This window comes from Lampetra fluviatilis, chromosome 53, assembly GCF_964198595.1.
Source record: "Lampetra fluviatilis chromosome 53, kcLamFluv1.1, whole genome shotgun sequence".
NCBI classification, from domain to species: domain Eukaryota; kingdom Metazoa; phylum Chordata; class Hyperoartia; order Petromyzontiformes; family Petromyzontidae; genus Lampetra; species Lampetra fluviatilis.
This window is the reverse complement of record NC_136327.1, coordinates 1,013,963-1,037,500: the sequence shown is the minus strand read 5'-3', so window position 1 is coordinate 1,037,500 and position 23,538 is coordinate 1,013,963. Positions and strand designations below refer to the sequence as shown.

The 23,538-nt window shown below is 60.6% G+C and overlaps 1 protein-coding gene across 3 annotated transcripts in view; it reads right to left on the bottom strand.

Annotated features, from left to right (window-relative positions):
• EPB41L4A (erythrocyte membrane protein band 4.1 like 4A) overlaps positions 1-23,538 on the bottom strand; it is a 40,843-nt gene that overhangs the window by 781 nt on the left and 16,524 nt on the right. For 2 of the 3 annotated variants that reach the window (XM_078879140.1, XM_078879139.1), the window contains 22 exons: positions 19,692-19,796; positions 15,282-15,333; positions 14,465-14,543; positions 13,730-13,827; positions 12,193-12,313; positions 11,545-11,632; positions 10,272-10,360; positions 9,997-10,060; positions 9,411-9,502; positions 8,898-8,981; positions 8,244-8,362; positions 6,676-6,769; positions 6,379-6,462; positions 6,103-6,213; positions 5,654-5,713; positions 5,349-5,432; positions 4,943-5,062; positions 4,048-4,095; positions 3,701-3,769; positions 2,935-3,051; positions 2,030-2,141; positions 1-1,592 (listed from right to left, as the gene is read on the bottom strand). The exon at positions 1-1,592 is cut by the window's left edge and continues 781 nt beyond it. In XM_078879140.1, the coding sequence (XP_078735266.1) occupies positions 1,500-1,592; positions 2,030-2,141; positions 2,935-3,051; positions 3,701-3,769; positions 4,048-4,095; positions 4,943-5,062; positions 5,349-5,432; positions 5,654-5,713; positions 6,103-6,213; positions 6,379-6,462; positions 6,676-6,769; positions 8,244-8,362; positions 8,898-8,981; positions 9,411-9,502; positions 9,997-10,060; positions 10,272-10,360; positions 11,545-11,632; positions 12,193-12,313; positions 13,730-13,827; positions 14,465-14,543; positions 15,282-15,333; positions 19,692-19,796 (1,983 nt within the window). In that variant the 3' untranslated portion in view covers positions 1-1,499. The remainder of the gene's footprint in view (positions 1,593-2,029; positions 2,142-2,934; positions 3,052-3,700; positions 3,770-4,047; positions 4,096-4,942; positions 5,063-5,348; positions 5,433-5,653; positions 5,714-6,102; positions 6,214-6,378; positions 6,463-6,675; positions 6,770-8,243; positions 8,363-8,897; positions 8,982-9,410; positions 9,503-9,996; positions 10,061-10,271; positions 10,361-11,544; positions 11,633-12,192; positions 12,314-13,729; positions 13,828-14,464; positions 14,544-15,281; positions 15,334-19,691; positions 19,797-23,538) is intronic. The other variant, XM_078879141.1, reaches the window with a different exon arrangement.

The following is a 23,538-nucleotide window of genomic DNA, read 5'->3' as shown; positions in this document are numbered from 1 at the left end:
TGCGAGAGCGAGCGAGCGAGCGCCGTGCGGTGGCAGCGCAGTGCGGCACGCTGACAGCGTCGGTGCAAGCGATGTCCTGGCAAGAGGAGAGTTCAGCCGGTGCGTACTGCCCCTGCCGTGGGAATATGGATCATCAATACGGACGTCGACGTAAAACACCCGATAAGTGCGCTGAGAAGTGTGGAGAGAGAGAGGCACGCCTGGAATTCCGCCGCGAGACAATGATCGTGACGTGTGGATTTGCGAGCGTATGCAGGTGAGATACAGCATCATCATCATCATCAAACTGACTCTGAAGAGAAGTGAGCACGGGGCTTGGGCAGCACGCGTTGCAACGCCAGAAGGGACGACGGTGGCCGGTGGTCGAGACTAATGACGGAGTGGCAGACCAAGGAGGGAACGCGTCCCGAGGGGACGTCCACCACGGAGGCGGAGCGATGGAATCGGCTCGTGCGGTGTGCGGTGTGCAGTTGCTGGTGGATCGCGGCCGCGCGAGAGATGACGGGGGGGGGGGGGCGGGGGGGGAGTGATCATAGCTGCTGATGAAGAGAGCTGCTCATGAACACGAGCAGCTGTCACCAGTCAAAGGCCGATTCAGCAGGTAGAGATGATTCCAATCCACAGGGCGAGGTTTGTCTTTTACAACCACACACACACAGTGGTGAAGGAGCCACATTTCTCTACTCCGGTTCTTTGAGACCCTCCGCGCTTGCAGCTTTCTGGTGATTCACAACCATCAGGTGCGTGCTGTGTGTGCAGCGGCTTATTTTGCATATCCGTAAGACAAGCCTGGGTACTCGCGAACGAGCGGACCGGTGGAGGAGGGGGGGGACAGAGCGGCACGGACCGGAGCGTCGCGGCACTGAGGCGCTGTCGGGGGTGCAGCACGGGGGGGCGGGGGGGTGGGGGGCGTTTTCGTCGCTAACAGAATAACGGAGTGTGGCGGCGGCGGCAGCGACGAGTTGTGACCCCGCGAAAGTCACTCGCAGGCGAAGGCTGAAACTTCCCGACAGTTTTCCAGGTCGCTGGTCAACTGCAGCAGGCGGGACGTGAGCCAAAAGCAGCAGCCCCAGCCCGTCGCGCGCGAGTGGCTGTGGCGTGCCGGGCGCGGAAACATTTCCCCGGTCGACTCGCAGAGCGGCGCCGTGAGCTCCGTCCTCTGGGCCGCGTGTCGCCCCGCGGCCTCCTCATTGGGGGCCATCGTCCGGCTCAGCGAGCCTCGGCCCTTCCCACGGAGGCCTCGTCAACCTGTGGATTCCAACACCGAGCTGGAGCCATGGGGGGGGGGGGGGGGGTCCGGTCCCCATGACATCATCATCACCGTCATTCCCTCGTCATGCTGCACCGCCCTCGCAGTACATCTCTCCCCCCCTTGCCCCCCCTCGCCCGCCTTGAACGTTCTCCGCCGCCGGGCTGAGTTCAGTGCTGCCGAGCGGGGAGCGCTGGGTGCCGTGGTGGTGCTGGGGGGCCCCGCCCCCCACTCGTGTTGTCTGCGCGCGTCACTCGCACGCACGGGGGTTGGAGGCGCAGTCGGTGATGGAGCCGTTCCAGTCGCTGCCCGAGCGGCGTCGCTGGGCGCGCTCCTTCCTCTGCTGGCGCACGCACAAAGACAAAGGTCACCCGTGTAGCCTACACAGGCTATTGGGGCAAGTGCTGACAAGAGAGCACCTACGATACAACACCGGCTAGCACCACACCCAGCCAGCTTTGTCTCACCAGTGCCGCTGTTTATACGCTGCAGCTCGTACTCATTTCAGGCTGTGACCGATGTTGGCCGTGAGAGGGACTCACACTCGGGTCGCCGGGCTCGTAGCGCGGTGCGCCAACCACAGCGCCACCACTCCCCGCAATAGGCATTCGCAAACATGCGTACGCGAGCGAATACGGACACACAAACGGTGACGCAGCACGGCGACAGCCCACCGGCATCCGCCCCCAAGCGACAACGACGTCAACGCAGCGTGCGTGCCAGGCTAGGTGAACCGCAGGGCCACGGGGACTTGAGGCGCACGGTGTTCGGCTCTCTCACCGCAGCGGCGACGGCGGCGCCGGCGCCGGGGTTGTGTCCCGCAGGGGCAGCTGCCGGGGCCTGCCGCTGCGCCACCATCACGGGCAGGGGCTCCACCAGGTCGGATCGCGAGCTGGGGGGTGGGGGGAGAGGGCACAGGTGGGGGGGTCATGGGGAGTGCGGCCTTATCGACTCGAACATGGGAGCGGGATTTGTAGAGAGAGCGAGGGATGAGGAGGGACGTAGGGAGCGATGGAGAGATGAAGGGAATTCGGAGGATGGATGGGGGGGGGGTGCTGTAGGGGATGGAAGCGCGAGGTGACACGCCGCCGCATTGCCACGGTATCCGCTCACGTAGAGCCGCCACCGCGCAGCGTTCGCTCGCTCTCGTGCAGAGAGAGAGAGGACGACTCCGAGGCACGAGGAGGAACCACAGCGGGAGGGCAGCCACGTGATGAGCCGGAGCTACCAACGATCGCCCAAGCTCTGCGGGCCCCTGCGTATTAAGGTGTTATTGGCCAAATCCTAAGTGCTTTCATGAGAGAGTAAAGTGGAGCACTCGGAAATAAAACAAACGCGTGCGTCCGTGAGAGGGGGCAACGCTCCATCCCGTACACACGGAACAGGTGGAGATCCACATCTTTTGCTGTCCTGCCTCCTGGCCATCCGGGGTACGGCTACTCCTCGAGGCCCACCCACGGCAAGGGAGGGAGTTTCGCAACGCTTGCGCGGTGATCCGCCAACCCTCGCCACCCCAACACGGCACGGGGTTACAGGCAGCCACGTGCAGCGTCGCCGCCGCTACCGCTACCGACGCCACGCGGCCGTCGGGCAGAGGGAGAGATGAACGCGGTGTGGGGGCTGCGGTGGCGCTGGTAATGACGGCGGTGCCTGCCGGGGGGGGGGGGGGGGGGCGACGCGCGTACTTGTGGAGTTCGGCCAGCACGGAGCGCTCGCCCTCGGAGGCGTGTGAGCGCCGGTGGTTGACGCGGGAGTTGTGCGGCGACTGCGAGTGGCGGATCTTCACGGGGTCTCCGCGCGTCCTGCGGGGGGGAGGGGGGGGGGGGTTACGGCGAGCGGGAGACGGACGACAGATTCGACGATAACACCCGGCCAGGCCGAGCGTGGTCCGCCCCTAGGTAGACTCAGCACTAAAACGTGGGTGGACCAATGGCCGTAAACCAGATCCGACGCACGAGGTGGACACGAACAGTCCCAAGAGGCCAAGAGGCGACATTTCGATATTTCGTGATTCTTTATTGATTTGTGGGTTTGGCAAAGCACGTAATGAGCCGGCCAAATTTGTGCCGTCAAGACCCTCCACCACCCGACGCAGCCAAACAATTTGAATGATCCCACAGTGTACGATTGTTTATTGGTGCGCCGAGTGTGAGTGTTTCATCTCAACTCACCGACCCACTCACCAGAGGTGATGATGTTGTGATGACAGTGGTGATTATAGTGATGATGATAATGATGATGGTTGTGCTAATCATGATGGAGTTGATGATGATGAAGATGGTGCTGGTGCCATTGATGATGATGAGGATGGTGATGTTGATGATGATGAGGATGGTGATGTTAATGATGACGACGATGGTGGTCATGATGATCGTGGTGATGATCGTGGTGATGATCATGATGATGACAATGGTGGTGATGATCAGGATGATGACGATCGTAGGTACACACTCCACTTTGGTGTAGGGGATGTCCTTCAGCTGATCCTCCGTGTAGCCGATGGGGTCCACCAGCTCCCTCCTGCCAATCACACAGCAGGGCCAGCCTCAACACTCACCCAGCGTAACAGCTCAGGGCTAACCCGGTGTGATTGGCAAGTGGTGTGGTTGGTGAGCGGTGTGGTTGGTGAGTGGCTGAGTTGGTGAGCGGTTTGGTTGGCAAGTGGTGTGGTTGGTGAGTGGCTGAGTTGGTGAGCGGTTTGGTTGGTGAGCGGTGTGGTTGGTGAGCGGTGTGGTTGGTGAGCGGTGTGATTGGTGAGCGGTGTGGTTGGTGAGTGGTGTGGTTGGTGAGTGGCTCACTCGATGTGCTTCCACAGCTCTTCCCGGGCCTGCTTGTCTGGGCTGCGCCTGCGAGAGAGAGAGAGATGCACGCGTGGACAGCGAGAGAGTGAGAGAGAGACGCGCACATGAACAGCATCGTAAGCTCCGTGCGATGGGCGCCTATGTGTGTGTGTGTGCGTGCGTGTGTGTGTGTGCGTGTGTGTGTGTGCGTGTGTGTGTGCCAGTATTATTACCTGAACCGGTCCTGGGCCTCCCCTAGGTCGTATCAGCTTCAAATGAGCGCCTGGTCTGATGTGTAAAAACATCACCACTAGGGGGACAAAGGCGGCCGAGCGTGGTGCTGGCCGCCACCCACCCCTCCATGTGCCGTGCCGGCCTTCTTCACAGGTACTCCCTAACAGCACTTGCCCCAGAGGTCGCAACCGGGCACCCGATACCCGTACCCTACCCGATACCCGGCTACCCGTACCCAGCCGGGTACGGGTACCCGTTTGCTACCCTGGTGCGGCCGGGTACGGGTAGGCCGTGAGTCACCGTTTGTCACTCATTTCCCAACGTCTTGTCTCTTCTCACAATTCAAATTCCTAGAATCAACCCACCCGCGCCTGCAACATGGCTTCATCCCAGAGGTCGCAATCAGGTACCCGATACCCGTACCCTACCCGTACCCGGCCGGGTACGGGTAGGGTACGGGTACGGCCGGGTACGGCCGGGTACGGCCGGGTATGGGTAAGGAATCAAAACCCGTTTGCGACCTCTGACTTGCCCCCACAGTCTGTTATAGCTATACGGGGGATCATTGTCTTTGTGTGCGTGCGCGTCTGTGCGCGTTTGTGCGCACGTGTGCGTATCTGTGTGCGTGTTTGCGTGCGTGTGTGTGCGTGTGTGTGCGTGTGTGCGTGTGTGTGCGTACGATCGTGAGCGGTGGCGGGAGCGCCGGTGTGCGGGGTCGTTCTGGCTGCGCTCGTGCTGGCGCCGCAGCACCTCCTCCCACTGCGGCGCCGAGTCCACCAGCTCGTTCTCTTGCCGCGACCTGCACGGAGAGACACGCGCAGACACGGAGACACAGACACGCGCAGACACGGAGACACACGTGAGATACAGACACACGGAGACACAGACACACGGAGACACAGACACATGGAGACACAGACACGCGCAGACACGGAGACACACGTGAGATACAAAGACACAGAGGAGAGACGGAGGAGGCACGTAAGACATGGACACGCAGGACATGGACATCATCATGGTGATGGCGGCGATGGTGGCGATGGTGGTGATGATGACGGAGATGAGGATGGGGTGGACCCCGTTACCGGCCGCGGTGTCTCCGATCTTTCCCCGAGGCCTCCGACTCGTTGCCGCTGCCGTTGGACGGCGCCCCCCCACGCGAGTGGGACCTGGCGACGGGCCGGCCAACACAGCGGGGACCGAGGTATGCGCGGACACACACACGCGCACACACACACACGCACACACGCACACACACACACGCATGCACATGCATGCGCACGCGCAGCGGGGAGCCACAATGTGAGCGCGGCATGGTAACACGATATCACGGCGACGTCGGTCGGCGCCAAATGAGAAATAAAATAGCAAATCGATAAAAGTGCGCGACCTTCGCTTGCGGTGGCGCGACGGCTCCGAGTCGTCGCCGCTGCTCTGCGCGCCCGTGCGCCTGCGCCCGAGACACACGGCGGCACCACCCCAGTCACTCGCTCGCCCGGTCACTCGCTCGCCCGGTCACTCGCTCGCCCGGTCACTCGCTCGCCCGGTCACTCGCTCGCCCGGTCACTCGCTCGCCCGGTCACTCGCTCGCCCGGTCACTCGCTCGCCCGGTCACTCGCTCGCCCGGTCACTCGCTCGCCCGGTCACTCATCCACTCGCCCGGTCACTCGCTCGCCCGGTCGCCTGTTTGCTCATCTGCCCGTCCAGTCGCTCATCCGCTCGCTCGTTCATGCGTTTATTGATTTCACTCACCGGCTCGTTCATTCATTCACTCATCGTTCACCCATCATCCATCTGCCCACGAACGGACGAGGCGGGGGGCATGAGCGGGGCCCTCACCTCCTGCGGCCCCTGCGGCCCGGCTCCCCGTCGCTCCCCGACGGGTTCCGCCGCCTCTGGTGCGGGAACTTGGGCGACTGGTTCCGCTCGGCCTGGGCGGTGAACAGGCCGCTACGCACACACACGCACACACACGCACACACACACGCACACACACGCGCACACACACGCACACAGAGCAGCAACGTCGCCCCCTTCTTGCAAAAACTTGGTAGGACCCTGCTGAAAAAGAGTCTCGAGACACGGCAGGGGACGGGGGATGGGGGTGGGCGGCACCTCTTGGTGCTGCCATCTTCCCAGGGTGCACTGGGGCGGTTCCTATGAACGTCGGGGCTGCCGTCCACTTTGGGCATCTGGGAGCTGCGGGGAGAGATGCACATGATGCCACGCCAGCTCACGCCACCACCACCACCACCACAGCACCGTCATCACCACACCACCACGCCACGCCACACCAACACAATAACGACATGCCACCACACCACACCATCACACGACGCCACACTTGAAGCGCCCATTATCCCGCTGCCACCTCTCCCCCAGGTGCTGCAGCGGCTGCGTGACGGCGCAAACCTCCGGATTGGCGCCGGCGCCTGGATCTTGGTCGTTCCGTTCCGGCTCGTGTCCTCCACGCGCTGCGACGCCTGCTGAGGCGGGCTCTTGACGTCTAGAGACGCCGCCACGCAGACAGACCGACGTGCACAGAGGCGGAGATGCGACGACATGGGCAGGCGGACGGGAACGGACAGACACGCAGACGCACCGGCACGTACACCGGCGGACACGCGCGTTGGATCCACGCTGACCGCAGCCGCTCTGGACATCCGACACAACTGGCATGCGGCGATGGTGCAGTGTAGGGCGGTGATGGTGCAGTGTAGGGCGGTGATGGTGCAGTGTAGGGCGGTGATGGTGCAGTGTAGGGCGGTGATGGTGCAGTGTAGGGCGGTGATGGTGCAGTGTAGGGCGGTGATGGTGCAGTGTAGGGCGGTGATGGTGCAGTGTAGGGCGGTGATGGTGCAGTGTAGGGCGGTGATGGTGCAGTGTAGGGCGGTGATGGTGCAGTGTAGGGCGGTGATGGTGCAGTGTAGGGCGGTGATGGTGCAGTGTAGGGCGGTGATGGTGCAGTGTAGGGCGGTGATGGTGCAGTGTAGGGCGGTGATGGTGCAGTGTAGGGCGGTGATGGTGCAGTGTAGGGCTGTGATGATGCAGTGTAGGGCGGTGATGGTGCAGTGTAGGGCTGTGATGATGCAGTGTAGGGCGGTGATGGTGCAGTGTAGGGCGGTGATGGTGCAGTGTAGGGCGGTGATGGTGCAGTGTAGGGCGGTGATGGTGCAGTGTAGGGCGGCGATGGTGCAGTGTAGGGCGGCGATGGTGCAGTGTAGGGCGGTGATGGTGCAGTGTAGGGCGGTGATGGTGCAGTGTAGGGCGGCGATGGTGCAGTGTAGGGCGGCGATGGTGCAGTGTAGGGCGGTGATGGTGCAGTGTAGGGCGGTGATGGTGCAGTGTAGGGCGGTGATGATGCAGTGTAGGGCGGTGATGGTGCAGTGTAGGGCGGTGATGGTGCAGTGTAGGGCGGTGATGGTGCAGTGTAGGGCGGTGATGGTGCAGTGTAGGGCGGTGATGGTGCAGTGTAGGGCGGTGATGGTGCAGTGTAGGGCGGTGATGGTGCAGTGTAGGGCGGTGATGGTGCAGTGTAGGGCGGTGATGGTGCAGTGTAGGGCGGTGATGGTGCAGTGTAGGGCGGTGATGATGCAGTGTAGGGCGGTGATGGTGCAGTGTAGGGCGGTGATGGTGCAGTGTAGGGCTGTGATGATGCAGTGTAGGGCGGTGATGGTGCAGTGTAGGGCTGTGATGATGCAGTGTAGGGCGGTGATGGTGCAGTGTAGGGCGGTGATGGTGCAGTGTAGGGCGGTGATGGTGCAGTGTAGAGCGGTGATGGTGCAGTGTAGGGCGGTGATGGTGCAGTGTAGGGCGGTGATGGTGACGGTGCGGTGACGGTGCAGTCTCGTGCAGTGATGGTGCTATGTTGAGAGGCAATGGTGTGGTACGGTGTTGGTACAGTGTTGGTACGGTGTTGGTACGGTGATCAGTGCGGTGACGGTGTGGTGACGGTGTGGTGCAACACGCGCGCTCATTACCTTGCTGCGCCACGGGGAGCCGCTTGGGGTAAGTTTTGCTGCGCGTGCGCCTCACCACCTGGTTGGGCCGGGGCAGGCGGCTGGCCAGCTCCCGGTCCACCTGCAGCACCGTCCTGCCGCTGGGGCCGCGCCGGGAGAGGTGGGGGGGGGGGGGCACAGAGGGGGGGGAGCAGTATTTCAACCAGGAGCGTTAAACGACGGTTTGATCAAGTCGGTAAACCCGGAAACCGATTCCAGTGGAACGCGAGCGACGAACGCACGGATCGGCACGGACGTGCAAACACACGGCGGCAGGCGCAAGTCACGGCGTGGTCAGTACAAATGCCCTCGAGTGTCGGGTAACAGGTAAAGGTGCTGCCCTGCAGTCGCGTCGCTCGCTCGTGCCACTGCTGGCGAAAGAGCCTCCTATACCGGCGGGGGCTCTAAGTGTGGTATTTGGTCTACTCTTCCACGCTGACCAGCTGTCTTGGAAGAAGGGGGCATTACCCACACTTTACGCGACCACAATAGGGGGCAGGAGGCACGGGGAGGTGTGTGTACGTTGAACTTCTTTCGCACCGTATCTAGCAAATCGTGCTTAATACATAAAGCAGTTCTAAAGAAATAAATGTACACGTGTAGGTGGTGGTGGTGGTGGCGGTGTTGGTGCTGCACCTGTAGTGGTGCCGGGAGCCCAGCGAGCCCATCTTGCCGAGGCGCCGGGCGAGCCTCTCCTCAGGGCCCCGCGCTTCCGGCAGCCTGAGCAAAACCGGGACACGGGGGTCACCGCGGGGTCACCACGGGGTCATGGTGGGGTTAGCACAGGTGTCAACGCGGGGTCACCACGGGGTCATGGTGGAGTTAGCACAGGGGTCAACGCGGGGTCACCACGGGGTCATGGTGGAGTTAGCACAGGGGTCAACGCGGGGTCACCACGGGGTCGTGGTGGAGTTAGCACGGGTCACCATGGGGTCGCGACGGTGTCAGCTTGGGGTTAACAAGGGGTCGACGACACCCACCAACCGCGGGCGATCGTAACAGCAACACACGAATGCTCGCGTTCTTCAGATTCTCTCTCTCGGCGGTCAGCGGTTCGGTTTGCCCCGGGGTAAGAAAAATGGACACCAGGGGTACGCGTGGCCCCAGCGGGGGGTGCGGCGGGGGAAGCCGGGGGAGCGGAGGGGGCACCTGAAGAAGGTGTGGAACTCGACGCAGCACTTCCACAGGTGCTTGCACGCCGTCTTGGTGGCCGACTCGAAGAAGTAGGAGGTCTCGCTGTCCTGCGGACGGCACGGGGACCACGCGACGCGGTCACACGGGGGAGCCCGGTGGCTTCTGTCGCGCTTCCCTAATGCCGCTCCTCCTTCTGGGAAGCCGACGGCCGTGGTCGCGCGCGCACAAAGGCAAAGGTCCCCCACGTAGCCCTATGCGGACCGCTGGGGCAAGTGCCGTGAGCGAGCAGCGCCTACGACGGCCGGCACGGCGCACGCGGTGGATGGGTGGCCGGCACCTCCGCCCGGCCGCATTTGCCTTCATAGCGGTGATGCTTACACATCACATCAGGTACTCAAGGCTGAGCCGACCTAGGGGAGGCCCAGGTCCGGTTCACATATTCGTCACCGGTGTTGGCCTTGAGCGGTAACAGAACTCGGGCCGCCGGGTTCGTAGCGCGGAGCGCTAACCGCCGAGCTGCAGCTCCCCCAGTGCTGTTGGTGAGCACACGCAGAGTGCAGCGGAGGGAGAGGTGAAAGGTGAAAGGTCGGAGGTTACTCACATCCTTGCCCCTCACACGCAGCTCAAACTGGGTCCCTTTAAAGTTGACCCTCGTGATCCGGGGCCTGCGGCAGGGGGCAGGGGGGAGGGGTGAGAAGGGGGTCACGATCCGGTCAGAATCCACCCTCGTGCCATTTGGTTGTGGGGGGGGGGGGGGGGGGGCGGCGGTGCGACCACGTCCCAGCAGATAAAGCCGGAGGCAGGGGGGTGAGTGGTGGGGGGGTGCGTGGTGGGGGGTGAGTGGTGAGGGGTGAGTGTTTGGTGGTGCTGACTCACCAGAAGTAGTGTGCCACCTGTGCCTTGCCCAGGTACACCGATATGCCCGTCGGGGACAGCCCCAGCATGTACTCCCTCTGGTGCTCACCCTGGGGGGGGGGGGGGGGGGGCACAGGCGGCAGGGAACAGCTGACGACGCCGCCCCGGCGCTAGCCGCGGTGGCCGCTCGTTGCAGAGGTTCGCGGCTCGAATCCGGCAGGCCGCCCCGGTTAACACCGCGGCGGTGTGTGTCACCCCGGTTAACACAGTGGCGGTGTGTGTCACCCCGGTTAACACAGTGGCGGTGTGTGTTACCCCGGTTAACACAGCGGCGGTGTGTGTCACCCCGGTTAACACAGTGGCGGTGTGTGTCACCCTGGTTAACACAGTGGCGGTGTGTTACCCCGGTTAACACAGCGGCGGTGTGTGTCACCCTGGTTAACACAGTGGCGGTGTGTGTTACCCCGGTTAACACAGCGGCGGTGTGTGTCACCCCGGTTAACACAGTGGCGGTGTGTGTCACCCTGGTTAACACAGTGGCGGTGTGTTACCCCGGTTAACACAGCGGCGGTGTGTGTCACCCTGGTTAACACAGTGGCGGTGTGTTACTCCGGTTAATACCGCGCCGGTGTGTGTCACCCCGGTTAACACAGTGGCGGTGTGTGTCACCCCGGTTAACACAGTGGCGGTGTGTGTCACCCTGGTTAACACCGCGGCGGTGTGTGTCACCCCGGTTAACACAGCGGCGGTGTGTGTCACCCTGGTTAACACAGTGGCGGTGTGTTACCCCGGTTAATACCGCGGCGGTGTGTGTCACCCCGGTTAACACAGTGGCGGTGTGTGTCACCCTGGTTAACACAGTGGCGGTGTGTTACCCCGGTTAATACCGCGGCGGTGTGTGTCACCCCGGTTAACACAGCGGCGGTGTGTGTCACCCCGGTTAACACAGTGGCGGTGTGTGTTACCCGCCTGCCTCCCCCGCAGTGGATGTTGGAGATCCCGTGATGTCGTTCGCAAGAGCGGCCGTTGTGTGCCGGCGTCATGGTCCAAATTAGCCAGATTCGAAAAGGACACCGCATATGACTCACTTGAGATCAAACACCCAGCAGCAGCAGGAGCAATCATTGCCCCTTCCTGGCAACTGACGAATGCCAACTCACAGGCCACCAGGCGCTGAGTCACACAGTGCAGCGCAGGGACAGCTGCCACTGGGGGTGTTCCTTTCATAATGAGATGAGATGCAGGTCGCTGACCCCAGGTGACCCCAGGCGAGCGAGGCAAGGCTGGCGCTCACCGTGACGTGGTGCAGGTCCACCCCGTACATGTCGAGCGCCCGGGCGCGACGCAGGAACTGGAGCTCGGCCTCCGCAGGAACGAGGCCGCTGTGGAGGGGAGAGGGGGGAGAGGAGGAGAGAACGATGAGAGGGAGGAGGGGAGGAGTGGAGAGGAGAGAGGGACGAGGTGAGAGCAGAGAAGGGGGATAAGAGAGGGAGGAGAGAGAACGTAGCAGATGAAGGAGCAGAGTGTGAGGTGAGGGAGGAGAGGGAGGTGAGACAGAGGAGTGGGAATAGGGGAGAGGCAACATGGGAGAGGTGGCAGAGGAGGTGAGAACGATGAGAGGGAAGAGGGCAGGGAGAGCGATAAAGAGGAGAGAGCCAGCAGAGGGAGGAGAGTGGCTTCTGGTGTTGGCGCTTCGGGACTTGTTGGATACACGAGTGGGGAGCGATCTCAAGTCACGACAATGATGATGACGACGATGATGACGACGATGATGATGATGATGGTGATGATGATGACGACGATGATGACGATGATGATGACGACGATGATGATGACGACGATGATGACGACGATGATGACGATGATGATGGCGATGCTGCGATGATCACCGTGCCGGCTCGGCGGCAGCAACAGAGGGAGCGGCGAGTGCGGCGACACTCACGTGAGGGTGCCGTGCAGGGCCTCGGCCCGCTCCTCCACCTCCGCCGTCTGCCCTGGCACGAAGCGGAACGCCGACACGTAGCCCGGCGCGGCCTTCGCCGCGTCGAAATCGCCCAGCTCGGCTGCACAACCGTGACGACGACAGCGACAGCAGCAGCACGAATTGGAACTTAGGCAGCAATAACCGCGATTCGGTATCGGTGGTATTGGCACGATCGTGCTTCTGGCGCGTGTTTCACAGACGCAGCGTGAAGTGGTTTCACGGCAGCGGGAGTTGCTGTCGCTGCGTGTCCAGGCCTAGAGGCACCGCCAGTGGCAGCTAAACTTGTGTCGCACGAGGCCGTCACCACAAAGGCACCGCTGTGTTTCACAGACAGACCGCAGTCGTTTTGCGGCAGGGAGTGATGTTGCCGCGTTTAATCCCATTTGAGAAATTCATCTGCGGTGTTATTACTCAAGTTTGGCAAGTTTTGACCGGAACGTTGCCACACGCTGGTCTACTCTTGTGCACGACATCACGGGGATCTTGAACGCACACTCTGAGCGAAGCAGTGGGCGCGTAGTAGAAGTATTTAACGCTTAATATGCACCACCGCGGTGTTAACCAGGGCGACCCGCCGGATTCGCACCGCGAACCACTGCAACGAGCTTAGAAAGCCCTCCTGCTAGGCCCCGTCAACGCCCCGAAGCGTGTAAATGCGACCGCATCTCTAAGACTTGGCGGAGAAAAACCCATCCGTGCCCTGCAGCGCTGCGGACGCGCTGCGTCGCACGGGGACAGCTGCCGCTCGGCTCCCCCTCGCCCAAGACTGCCGAAGGGCGCGGCGATGGTCCGGGTGAGATGCGGCGTAAAGGACGCATCGAGTTGCCGAGGCATTTAAGCAACGCCATATACATTCCAGTCATATTTGTTGATCCAATCATTCCTCTGATGCGAAGCAGCTTTGAGCCTGGATTGTCTCTTGAATGGGTAACCTGCACGCAAATAGCAGGCGCTATAGGCATTGTGTGCAGTCGAGGGCGGTGTGGCAAAACCAATCGTTCTGTACTACCCTGGCACCTTGACCACGACTGCAATAGCCAGCGTGGTGAAGTATGGTTCAATCCAGCAGTGAACTTAAAGCATGTAGAGTATGTTGAACTTCTTTCGCACCGTACGTAGCCAACCGCGCTGATCGGAGGTGCGGGGGAAGGACAACAAACTAAACACACTAAAAGCAGTCCTAACGGACTTGGTTCTCAAAAACGTACATTTCAGTAACACTGCAGTCGGGTTCATCGTTGCCAACGTCCGTTCAAGCGATGGGTGGGCCACCGGGTCACAGACACGAGTCACCGGGACACAGACACGAGGCACCGGGACACAGACACGAGCCACCGGGACACAGACACGAGCCACGGGTCACAGACACGAGGCACCGGGACACAGACACGAGGCACCGGGACACAGACACGAGCCACCGGGACACAGACACGAGCCACGGGACACAGACACGAGCCACGGGACACAGACACGAGGCACGGGGCCACCGCCGTACCCTGCAGGGCGAACGACGCCAGCAGCGCCGCCTCCTCGTGCGTCACCGGCAGCCGCCCCTGCAGCACGTCCTGCTTCACCTGCAGGAACAGCTGGTACCTGCGGCACACCACGCACCACCCCCCCCGCCCAGCAACAACCACGGCTCAGCACGGCACACGGCCCATCATCATCGACACTCTCGCGACGACCCACAGCGCCGTGCTAAGGCGGCACACACACAACACACCGGCCGGAATGCCTGGTGGTGGTGGTGGTCTCAATTTTGGTATGAGGGGGGGGGGCGGGATTATCACACCCCCCCCCCCCCCCGGGTCCGCCACTGCCTTCGACATATGCAGGTTATTATTTATTGTTAAATATGTTGCTTATTTACCCAGGAAAGCCTCACCGAGTCTCAAGACTCTTTTTCAGGAGGGTCCTGCCGTGGCTTTATTTCAGCAGGAGTGTGCGATCCCAACCGAGCGACCTGTAGGTAATTATTCAACATTGTCGACGTTCTGGCCCAATTCACGGTTCCACTGCGAGCGTGTGGGTCGGCGATATTTTTAGGATAAAGCTGCACGCAAACCGCCCCGGGCGCTGCCACGCCGGGGCCCTGCTCGCCGCGAGGAGCGGGGGGCGTCACTGCCGTGGGGGGCCACTGGGCGTCACCGCCGCGGGGGGCGTCACCGCCGCGGGGGGCCACTGGACGAGAGCGCCGGGCGCTCGTCTGCGAGGGTGATGGCCGTCGCACCTCGTGATCTCCTCCTTGAGCTGGCAGGGGTCCCGCGCGTAGAACTTCACCCCAAAGTACAGCGTGAACGGCGGTCCCGCTGCGCAAGGTCACACGCAGGCAGGCGGTCACCGTCACGCTCACGCTCGCACACACACTCACACACACTCACTCACTCACACACACACACTCACACACCCGCACACACACTCACACACACTCACACACACTCACACACCCGCACACACACGCACGCACACACACACTCACACACACTCACACACCCGCACACACACTCACACACACTCACACACCCGCACACACACGCACACACACACACTCACACACACTCACACACCCACACACACACTCACACACACACACTCACACACACTCACACACCCGCACACACACACACTCACTCACACTCACACACACTCACACACTCACACACACTCACAGACACACTCACTCACACACGCATACACACATGCTCCGCCGTGTAGTCCAAACAGACTTTAGGGGCAAATGCTGTTAGCGAGCACCTATGAAGGCCAGAACAGCACACGAGGGGGCAGGTGGCCAACACCACACCCGGCTGCCATTGTCTCCCCAGTGGCGATGTGTACTACACACTGCACCAGGTACTCATTTGAGGCGGAGTCGACCTCGGGGAGGCCCAGGATCGGTTCAGATAATCGTCACTGGTGTTGGCCGTGAGCGGGAATCGAACCCGGATGGCCGAGTTCATAGCGCAACGTAGCGCTAACCGATACACCACCGCTCCCCACAGTCACACACACGCAGCCACACAACACACACAGCCCCGCACACTCACTTTCCATGAGGTCTCGATGGTCTCCCAGGCTGCGGTCAGGCTCCAGCCAGTGCTGTCACACAACGGAAGATGGAGAGGGGGGCGCGGGGCACAGAGTTAGCAGGGTCAGAGTGAGGAGCGGTCGCAGCCGTCACCCACGCGATCGCCCGTACGCACGCCTTCACCACTCGCCAGCCGGCGGCGAGTCCACCAAACAAATATCGCGCTGGTGCCGCTGTGCTCTTCACAGCGGAACATGGACAGCCACACCGAGGGTCAGCCTCACAGAAGGGCCGGCCACACTGCATCCCTGCCATGCAAAGGTCCGGCCCAGCTGGATTCGAACCGCACAGATGGCCGACCGCACAGTGGTCTGACCAAATCGGACTCGGGCCACAGCAGATGAGGCGGCCACGCAGGGGGGCCGGCCACCCCACGGTGAGGCCCGATCGCTGCAGTTGTCCCACACAGAACTGGAATGGAGAGCATAGAATACGACATGAGCCCGAGTCTGTCCCTCTCCACGTGACGGATCCAAAATCCGGACATGCGATGGGGAATCCACAGCACGGAGGTTGGCGCACACTTATTACTATTTACATCATCGGCCATGGTCACTCCACCGCTGGATGAAGGCCTCCGCCAAGACGCCACCATCTCTCATGCACGAGTCTCCATTGCTGCTTCAAACCGAGTAACCTCCTTGCCTGACCCAACATGGTTCTGAGAAATAAATGTGTGAATAATGAACGTCGATATTTTAACCAGTTGTCCATGTTGTGAGGTATCGTACTAACTAGCGAAGTAACTGCAAGTGAATAAAACAAATCAACGGACGCTCTGCAAGCGTAACGAAATTTGTTCGCGCTCGCCAGTTACGCTCATTTAGAAAGGCCTTTTACATCGTTAAAGGTTACCATAGAGATGTAAATGTTATCGTAGTTAGTTTATATTGGCAGATTCATACATGATTAGTCACCCAATGACTCTCATGTTCCGCATGACATCATTTCACGCGTTTATAGATCACCTCACGTGCCCCCCGGGGTCCACGTGGCCCAGGCTTGAGAACCACTGACCTAGCGCCTGCACACGCACTGATGTCATCGCGCCGCGGCCGACAACGACGATGATTGAGGCTGGCGTGTCGCTACATCGGTCAGTCCACGGTCACTGTAATCACCGTAATCGGCACTCGCGCCCGGGGTAATCTCCCACAGCCGCAGCGGTAAAGACAGCAGCCGCCCGCCGGCGAGTATGGGCCTGCACCCGGCCGGATAATAACCGCACGGCGCCGGTGGCAGAAGTAGTGGTGGTTGCGGTGGTGGTGGATGTGGTGGTAGTGGTGGTAGTGGCGGTGGTTGTGGTGGGAGTGGTGGTGGTGGTGGATGTGGTGGTAGTGGTGGTGGTGGTAGTGGCGGTGGTTGTGGTGGGAGTCGTGGTGGTAGTGGTGGTGGTGGCGGTGGTTGTGGTGGGAGTGGTGGTTGTGGTGGGAGTGGTGGTGGCGGTGGTGGGGGTGGCCGTGGTGGTGGTTGCGGTGGTGGTGGTTGCGGTGGTGGTGGTAACGGTGGTGGTGGATGTGGTGGTAGTGGTGGTGGTAGTGGCGGTGGGAGTGGTGGTGGTGGTGGATGTGGTGGTAGTGGTGGTTGTGGTGGTTGTGGTGGTTGTGGTGGTGGTAGTGGCGGTGGTAGTGGTGGCTGTAGTGGTGGCTGTAGCGACGAGGGAAGTGTTTAATTTGGGTCAACAGGCACCTGCCTCGTATTGCACAATCCCTGTTTAGTTTAGGGGCTTCATTTGTTTGAAGAACTAACATTTTTTTGTGTTTGAGAAGAATGGGCCTTGCCGAGGCTTTGCTAAAAGGTCACCCCGCACGTCAGGGAACGGCTGTTTGTGTGTTTATGCGCGGCCCACAGAGGCGGCGGTTACCGGTGCTGAATACAGCCGGTGCTGAGGATGCTGGACATTTGATAGCCAACTTTCGGGTTCAACTAGAACGTGGCATGAAAGCTCCTGTCGATGTAATCCGGAATAGGAGATTCTTAAGGGTGGGACACATGTGCAGGGTGGCGGAGGATAAGTTAAGCAACTTGGTGAATAGGAGGGGAAGGTGTGCAGGGCGAAGTCGGAGGTCAGGTGACCGAGGCCGGCATTGGAGTGGCACCCAGAGGGCAGCGACCACGGGGAAGTGAAGGCCGAAAGCAACACGGCGGTGGTGGTGGTGGTCATAGGATTGAGACCGGTCTTCTCTCGCCTCTCATCCTCATGAGGGTTCCCAGTTCACGTCGAAGGTTACTGGGCCCACGTTGGGCCCACGTTGGGCTGACGCTTCCAGCCAACATCGGCCCAACGTCGGCCTGGTGTTTACTGGGCTGCGTATAAATTGGAAGAAGTTGGGGGGGGTGGGGGGTTCAATTTATTGTTTGCTTACGGTGCCCCCCAAAAGTGGGCAAGCAAGCAAACAACAGCGCTGCCACTCTGACTCAGCGAGGCGCGTGTCGATGTGGAGAAACCCCAGCGCACAACACGGTCAGGGTTATGGTTGTTGCCCTGTCATCACCTCGAGGGCCGGCGGGGGGTGGGGCACTGCCATCCATCACTCACGTGATGGTACAAGGCAAGCAGAGAGAGAGATCTAAAATTAGAAGATTAGAACTCACGCCGGGTGGCGGAGGGAGGGAGGGCGCAGCCGCAGGGAGAGACACGGAGATCTCGTGAAGCCGCGACCCAACCCCAGTCGCTCGCGGCGAGAGGCAGGATTAGGTGAGCGGACACGGGTGAGCGGTAGGCACGGGGGGTGGGGTGGTGAGCGGATACGGGGAGAGACAAACTCCCGGCCACACACAATGGGTGACCCCGCAGTGCCTGACCCTCGTGGTGCCGCACCTGTGCGATGACATCACCGGATTTTCCACCCCCAAGCATTGAAACCTGGCCGGGCCCTCCCCTCGTCACGACAATGGCGGCGTTGGCGATGGTGGCGCAGGGTGGGGTGGCTCACAGTCGCTCACGAGCAGGGCTCGGGCCGCGAGGTGGCCGCACGGCCGACGGGGTGCCCAGCCCGCTGTGCCGCGTGGCCTTATTGTCCCTTTGTGCGCGACGGCTTCCTGACACGCATACTGGAAGTTCACGGTGGCTTTTCTGGGGACTAAATTGTCACCTGGGTAAGAGATTAAGCCGGCTGTGAATCATCACCACCGCCGCCGCCGCCGCCGCTGCCGCCACCGCCACCACCATCGTCGTTTTCATCATCGTCATCATCGCCACCACCATCATCATCTACAGCTCTACTAATGTTGTGGGTTTACCCTCCCAACACACCGGTGTGCTGAACTAGTAACGAATTGGTTTTGTGTACGTGACAAACGTTACTAATTGGCTGTGTCGAGTGGTGGTGGGTTTAATGACACGTTTATATTTACAAGATATAACCACAAAAAAACCCTCAATTATGAATAATATTGGCCGTGAAAGCCTACGTCTTAAACTATCTACAGCTCCCGTCTTCAATTGCTTGGGGATCAAGGAACCGAAGACTTCACGTGATGATGATGATAATGATGATATTTAAAATGCAAGACAAATAATTTCGACTTGTGACTCTGCACCAGCACCGCAAGGAATGCGCTCGGCACTCTCGTAGAGAGAGGACGACTCAGAGACACAAGGAGGAACCGCAGACGAGCGGCGAGGCAGCAGCAGCAGTCACAGTGCGAGGCGGCCCCACTATTTCCCAAGCTCTGCGGTCCTTTATTAATTCAGGTGTTATCGGCCAATTAACAAGTGCTTACACTTGGGAGGAATACCTGGAGAATACCCACCCGGGAGACGAGACAGACCGACCAAAGATCACCACACTTTCAGCAAGTTCAGTTTCAAATCTCAAACTAAATTAAAACGAATCGGTTTTAGTATAATTAGTCGGCAAGTTGCAATCATTCCACGTCTCCCAGGCACACAGTGTGGCAGAGCCTCGGTGTGGCAGAGCCTCGGTGTGGCAGAGCCTCGGTGTGGCAGAGCCTCGGTGTGGCTGGCGCTCTGTGTGGCCAAGCCTCGGTGTGGCCAAGCCTCGGTGTGGTAGAGCCTCGGTGTGGCCGAGCCTCGGTGTGGCCGAGCCTCGGTGTGGCAGAGCCTCGGTGTGGCAGAGCCTCAGTGTGGCTGGCGCTCTGTGTGGCCAAGCCTCGGTGTGGCCGTGCCTCGGTGTGGTAGAGCCTCGGTGTGGCCGAGCCTCGGTGTGGCAGAGCCTCAGTGTGGCCAAGCCTCGGTGTGGCAGAGCCTCAGTGTGGCTGCGGCTCCGGTGCATCCGGCCTTCGGTGTGGCCAGTACCCCGTGCGATCAAACCCTGAAATGGGGCCATAAACGTCAGTGTGGCTGTGCGTACACGACACGCGTGTGTCACGCGTGTGTCACGCGCGCATCCCGCAGTGCCCTCACCGTCTGGTGGCCGCTGTCGCAGTAGCGCAGGCCGAAGTAGTCGCTCTCCACGAGGTCGAGGTGAGCAAACACGTGGCCCAGCAGCGCGGAGCCGCGGCTTGACCGCTGCCCGAGAGAGAGAGAACAGGGGAGAGCACGAGTGAGCTTAGCGCCACCACGCCATCGCTCGCTCGCTCACCCTGCCTCCACCACCATTGTCATCATCGTCGTCGTCATTCCATCATTCACGCAGTGCCTCCCATGCCGTGCGTCGTCTCGAGGCGCCCTGCGGCAGGCAGGGGCACCCCCGGTGGCAGCTGCCCCTGTGTGGCACAAGGTGAGTGCAGCACCGGTCTGGCAGTAGTAGGGGACGGCTCGGACGCAACGGAATCGCGGGCCACATCCGGACCATTGGCTGTAGGACTCTCCTGCCCTAATCTATAACGCACTCCTGGCACAAGGTAAAGCGAAGAGGAGCATATAATAATAATATTATTATTATGATTATAATTTATGCAGGAAAGCCAAACGGTGTCATGGGACTCTCTTTCAGAAGGGTCCTGCTACATTGTGTTTTTAACTTCAAGATTTTGTTTTTCAGCCAATTAATGATGAGTGCGTTTATATGGAAGTGGGAGGAAACCGGAGCACCCGGAGAAAGCGCACACACGCGAGGGGGAAACGCTCTATCCCCGTACAGATGGAAACAGATGGCGAGTAGTCTACTTTCTGTACTGCGCAACTCCCACGGGAAGGGAGTTTCTCAAACGTCTCTGTGTGATCCACCAACCCCCACTGCTGCCGCCACGGTGCCAGATTACTGCAGGCAGCGGCACAGCCGCCATCGCCACCCAGCTGACGAGGGGCGGACGGTGAGGATCGTGGAGCAGTACCATGATGGTGGTGGTGGTGGTGATGGTGGTGGTGATGAGGGAGATCTGGATGGGGGCGTAGGGGTGAGGGAGGGGGGGGTGATGGTGATGAGGGAGATCTGGATGGGAGCGGGGGGGGTGAGGAAGGGTGAGGGAGGGGGGGTGATGGAAGGGGGGTGAGGAGGGGGGGGGGTAAGAAGGAGGGGGTGATGAAGGGGGGGGGTGAGGAGGGGGGTGAGGTGGGGGGGTGATGGAGAAGGGTGAGGGAGGAGGGTGATGGAGGGGGGGGTGAGGAGGGGGTGAAGAGGTGGAGGGGTGAGGGAGGGGGTGGTGAGGAGGGGGGGATGAGGAGGGGGGTGATGGAGGGAGGGGGGTGAGGAGGGGGGGGGGCCGCGGGGCTGCGGTGAGGGGCCCCGTGTTTGACTTGGCTACGCATTCCTGCACGGCTGCTCCACCACGCAGCAAGCCCGGGCGGAGAGAGAGAAGAGAGAGAAGAGAGAGGAGAGAGAGAGAAGAGAGAGAGGAGAGAGAGAGGAGAGAGAGGAGAGAGAGAGAGGAGAGAGCAACACATGAGAAGGGGAGAGAGAGGGAGGAGAGACAGGGAGAGTGCTTCGGCCAAAAACCAACAAGGCAAGGACGACTACACACACGCACACACGCGTGTAGCCGGGAAACGGGAGGGTTGGGTGCCTTGAGTCCTCAGCCATTCCATCAGTGAACCAGTTAAACAGCCAGCCAGTCCATCAGTGAACCAGTCAGCCAGTCCATCAGCCAGCCAGTCGTTCAGTCGGTAAGTCAGTCAGTCTTTCAGTTACGTCAGCCAACCAGTCGAAGTTCGATAGCCGATAAGGTCAGTTGATCAATCGAGTTCGCTAGTTAGTCATTCAGTCAGCCACCGTGCCTGGCAGCTAGACAGCCAACTGGCTCGCTAGTCAGTCTCAGACTCACGGGACGACCTGACGGACTGACTGACTCAGTACTGACTGACTGAGTGACTGACTGACTGACTCAATACTGACTGAGTGACTGACTGACTGACTCAGTACTGACTGACTGAGTGACTGAGTGACTGACTGAGTGACTGACTGACTCAGTACTGACTGAGTGACTGACTGACTCAGTACTGACTGACTGAGTGACTGAGTGACTGACTGAGTGACTGACTGACTCAATACTGACTGAGTGACTGACTGACTGACTCAGTACTGACTGACTGACTGAGTGACTGACTGAGTGACTGACTGACTCAGTACTGACTGAGTGACTGACTGACTCAGTATTGACTGACTGACTGCCTCAGCACTGACTGACTGACTGGCTAAGTGACTGACTGACTGACTCAGTACTGCCTGACCAGACACCTGACAGAAGCGAGACTAACCTAGACACTCGGATATTCTCCAGTCTGGGTGACTGAACATTCAGACAGCGGAGAAAGAGATCTTGAGTGAACGTAACTTAGCGTTAGTCAGTGGAGGTCTGTGAGGCTGGGTGTCTGTGTGGCTGGGTGTCTGTGTGGCTGGGTGTTTGTGTGGCTGTGTGTGTGTGAGGCTGGGTGTCTGTGAGGCTGGGTGTCTGTGTGGCTGGGTGTCTGTGAGGCTGGGTGTGTGTGAGGCTGGGTGTGTGTGAGGCTGGGTGTGTGTGAGGCTGGGTGTCTGTGAGGCTGGGTGTCTGTGAGGCTGGGTGTCTGTGAGGCTGGGTGTGTGTGAGGCTGGGTGTCTGTGAGGCTGGGTGTCTGTGTGGCTGGGTGTGTGTGAGACTGGGTGTGTGTGAGGCTGGGTGTGTGTGAGACTGGGTGTGTGTGAGGCTGGGTGTCTGTGAGGCTGGGTGTCTGTGAGGCTGGGTGTCTGTGAGGCTGGGTGTGTGTGAGGCTGGGTGTCTGTGAGGCTGGGTGTCTGTGTGGCTGGGTGTGTGTGAGACTGGGTGTGTGTGAGGCTGGGTGTCTGTGAGGCTGGGTGTCTGTGTGGCTGGGTGTGTGTGAGGCTGGGTGTGTGTTAGGCTGGGTGTCTGTGAGGCTGGGTGTGTGTGAGGCTGGGTGTGTGTGAGGCTGGGTGTCTGTGAGGCTGGGTGTGTGTGAGGCTGGGTGTCTGTGAGGCTGGGTGTCTGTGTGGCTGGGTGTGTGTGAGGCTGGGTGTGTGTTAGGCTGGGTGTGTGTGAGGCTGGGTGTCTGTGTGGCTGGGTGTCTGTGAGGCTGGGTGTGTGTGAGGCTGGGTGTCTGTGAGGCTGGGTGTCTGTGTGGCTGGGTGTGTGTGAGGCTGGGTGTCTGTGAGGCTGGGTGTCTGTGTGGCTGGGTGTCTGTGAGGCTGGGTGTGTGTGAGGCTGGGTGTGTGTGAGGCTGGGTGTCTGTGAGGCTGGGTGTGTGTGAGGCTGTGTGTCTGTGTGGCTGTGTGTCTGTGAGGCTGGGTGTCTGTGTGGCTGGGTATGTGTGAGGCTGGGTGTGTGTGAGGCTGGGTGTCTGTGTGGCTGGGTGTCTGTGAGGCTGGGTGTGTGTGAGGCTGGGTGTCTGTGAGGCTGGGTGTCTGTGTGGCTGGGTGTGTGTGAGGCTGGGTGTCTGTGAGGCTGGGTGTCTGTGTGGCTGGGTGTCTGTGAGGCTGGGTGTGTGTGAGGCTGGGTGTGTGTGAGGCTGGGTGTCTGTGAGGCTGGGTGTGTGTGAGGCTGTGTGTCTGTGTGGCTGTGTGTCTGTGAGGCTGGGTGTCTGTGTGGCTGGGTATGTGTGAGGCTGGGTGTGTGTGAGGCTGGGTGTCTGTGTGGCTGGGTGTGTGTGTGGCTGGGTGTCTGTGAGGCTGGGTGTCTGTGTGGCTGGGTGTCTGTGAGGCTGAGTGTGTGTGAGGCTGGGTGTCTGTGAGGCTGGGTGTCTGTGTGGCTGGGTGTGTGTGAGGCTGGGTGTCTGTGAGGCTGGGTGTCTGTGTGGCTGGGTGTGTGTGAGGCTGGGTGTCTGTGAGGCTGGGTGTGTGTGAGGCTGGGTGTGTGTGAGGCTGGGTGTCTGTGAGGCTGGG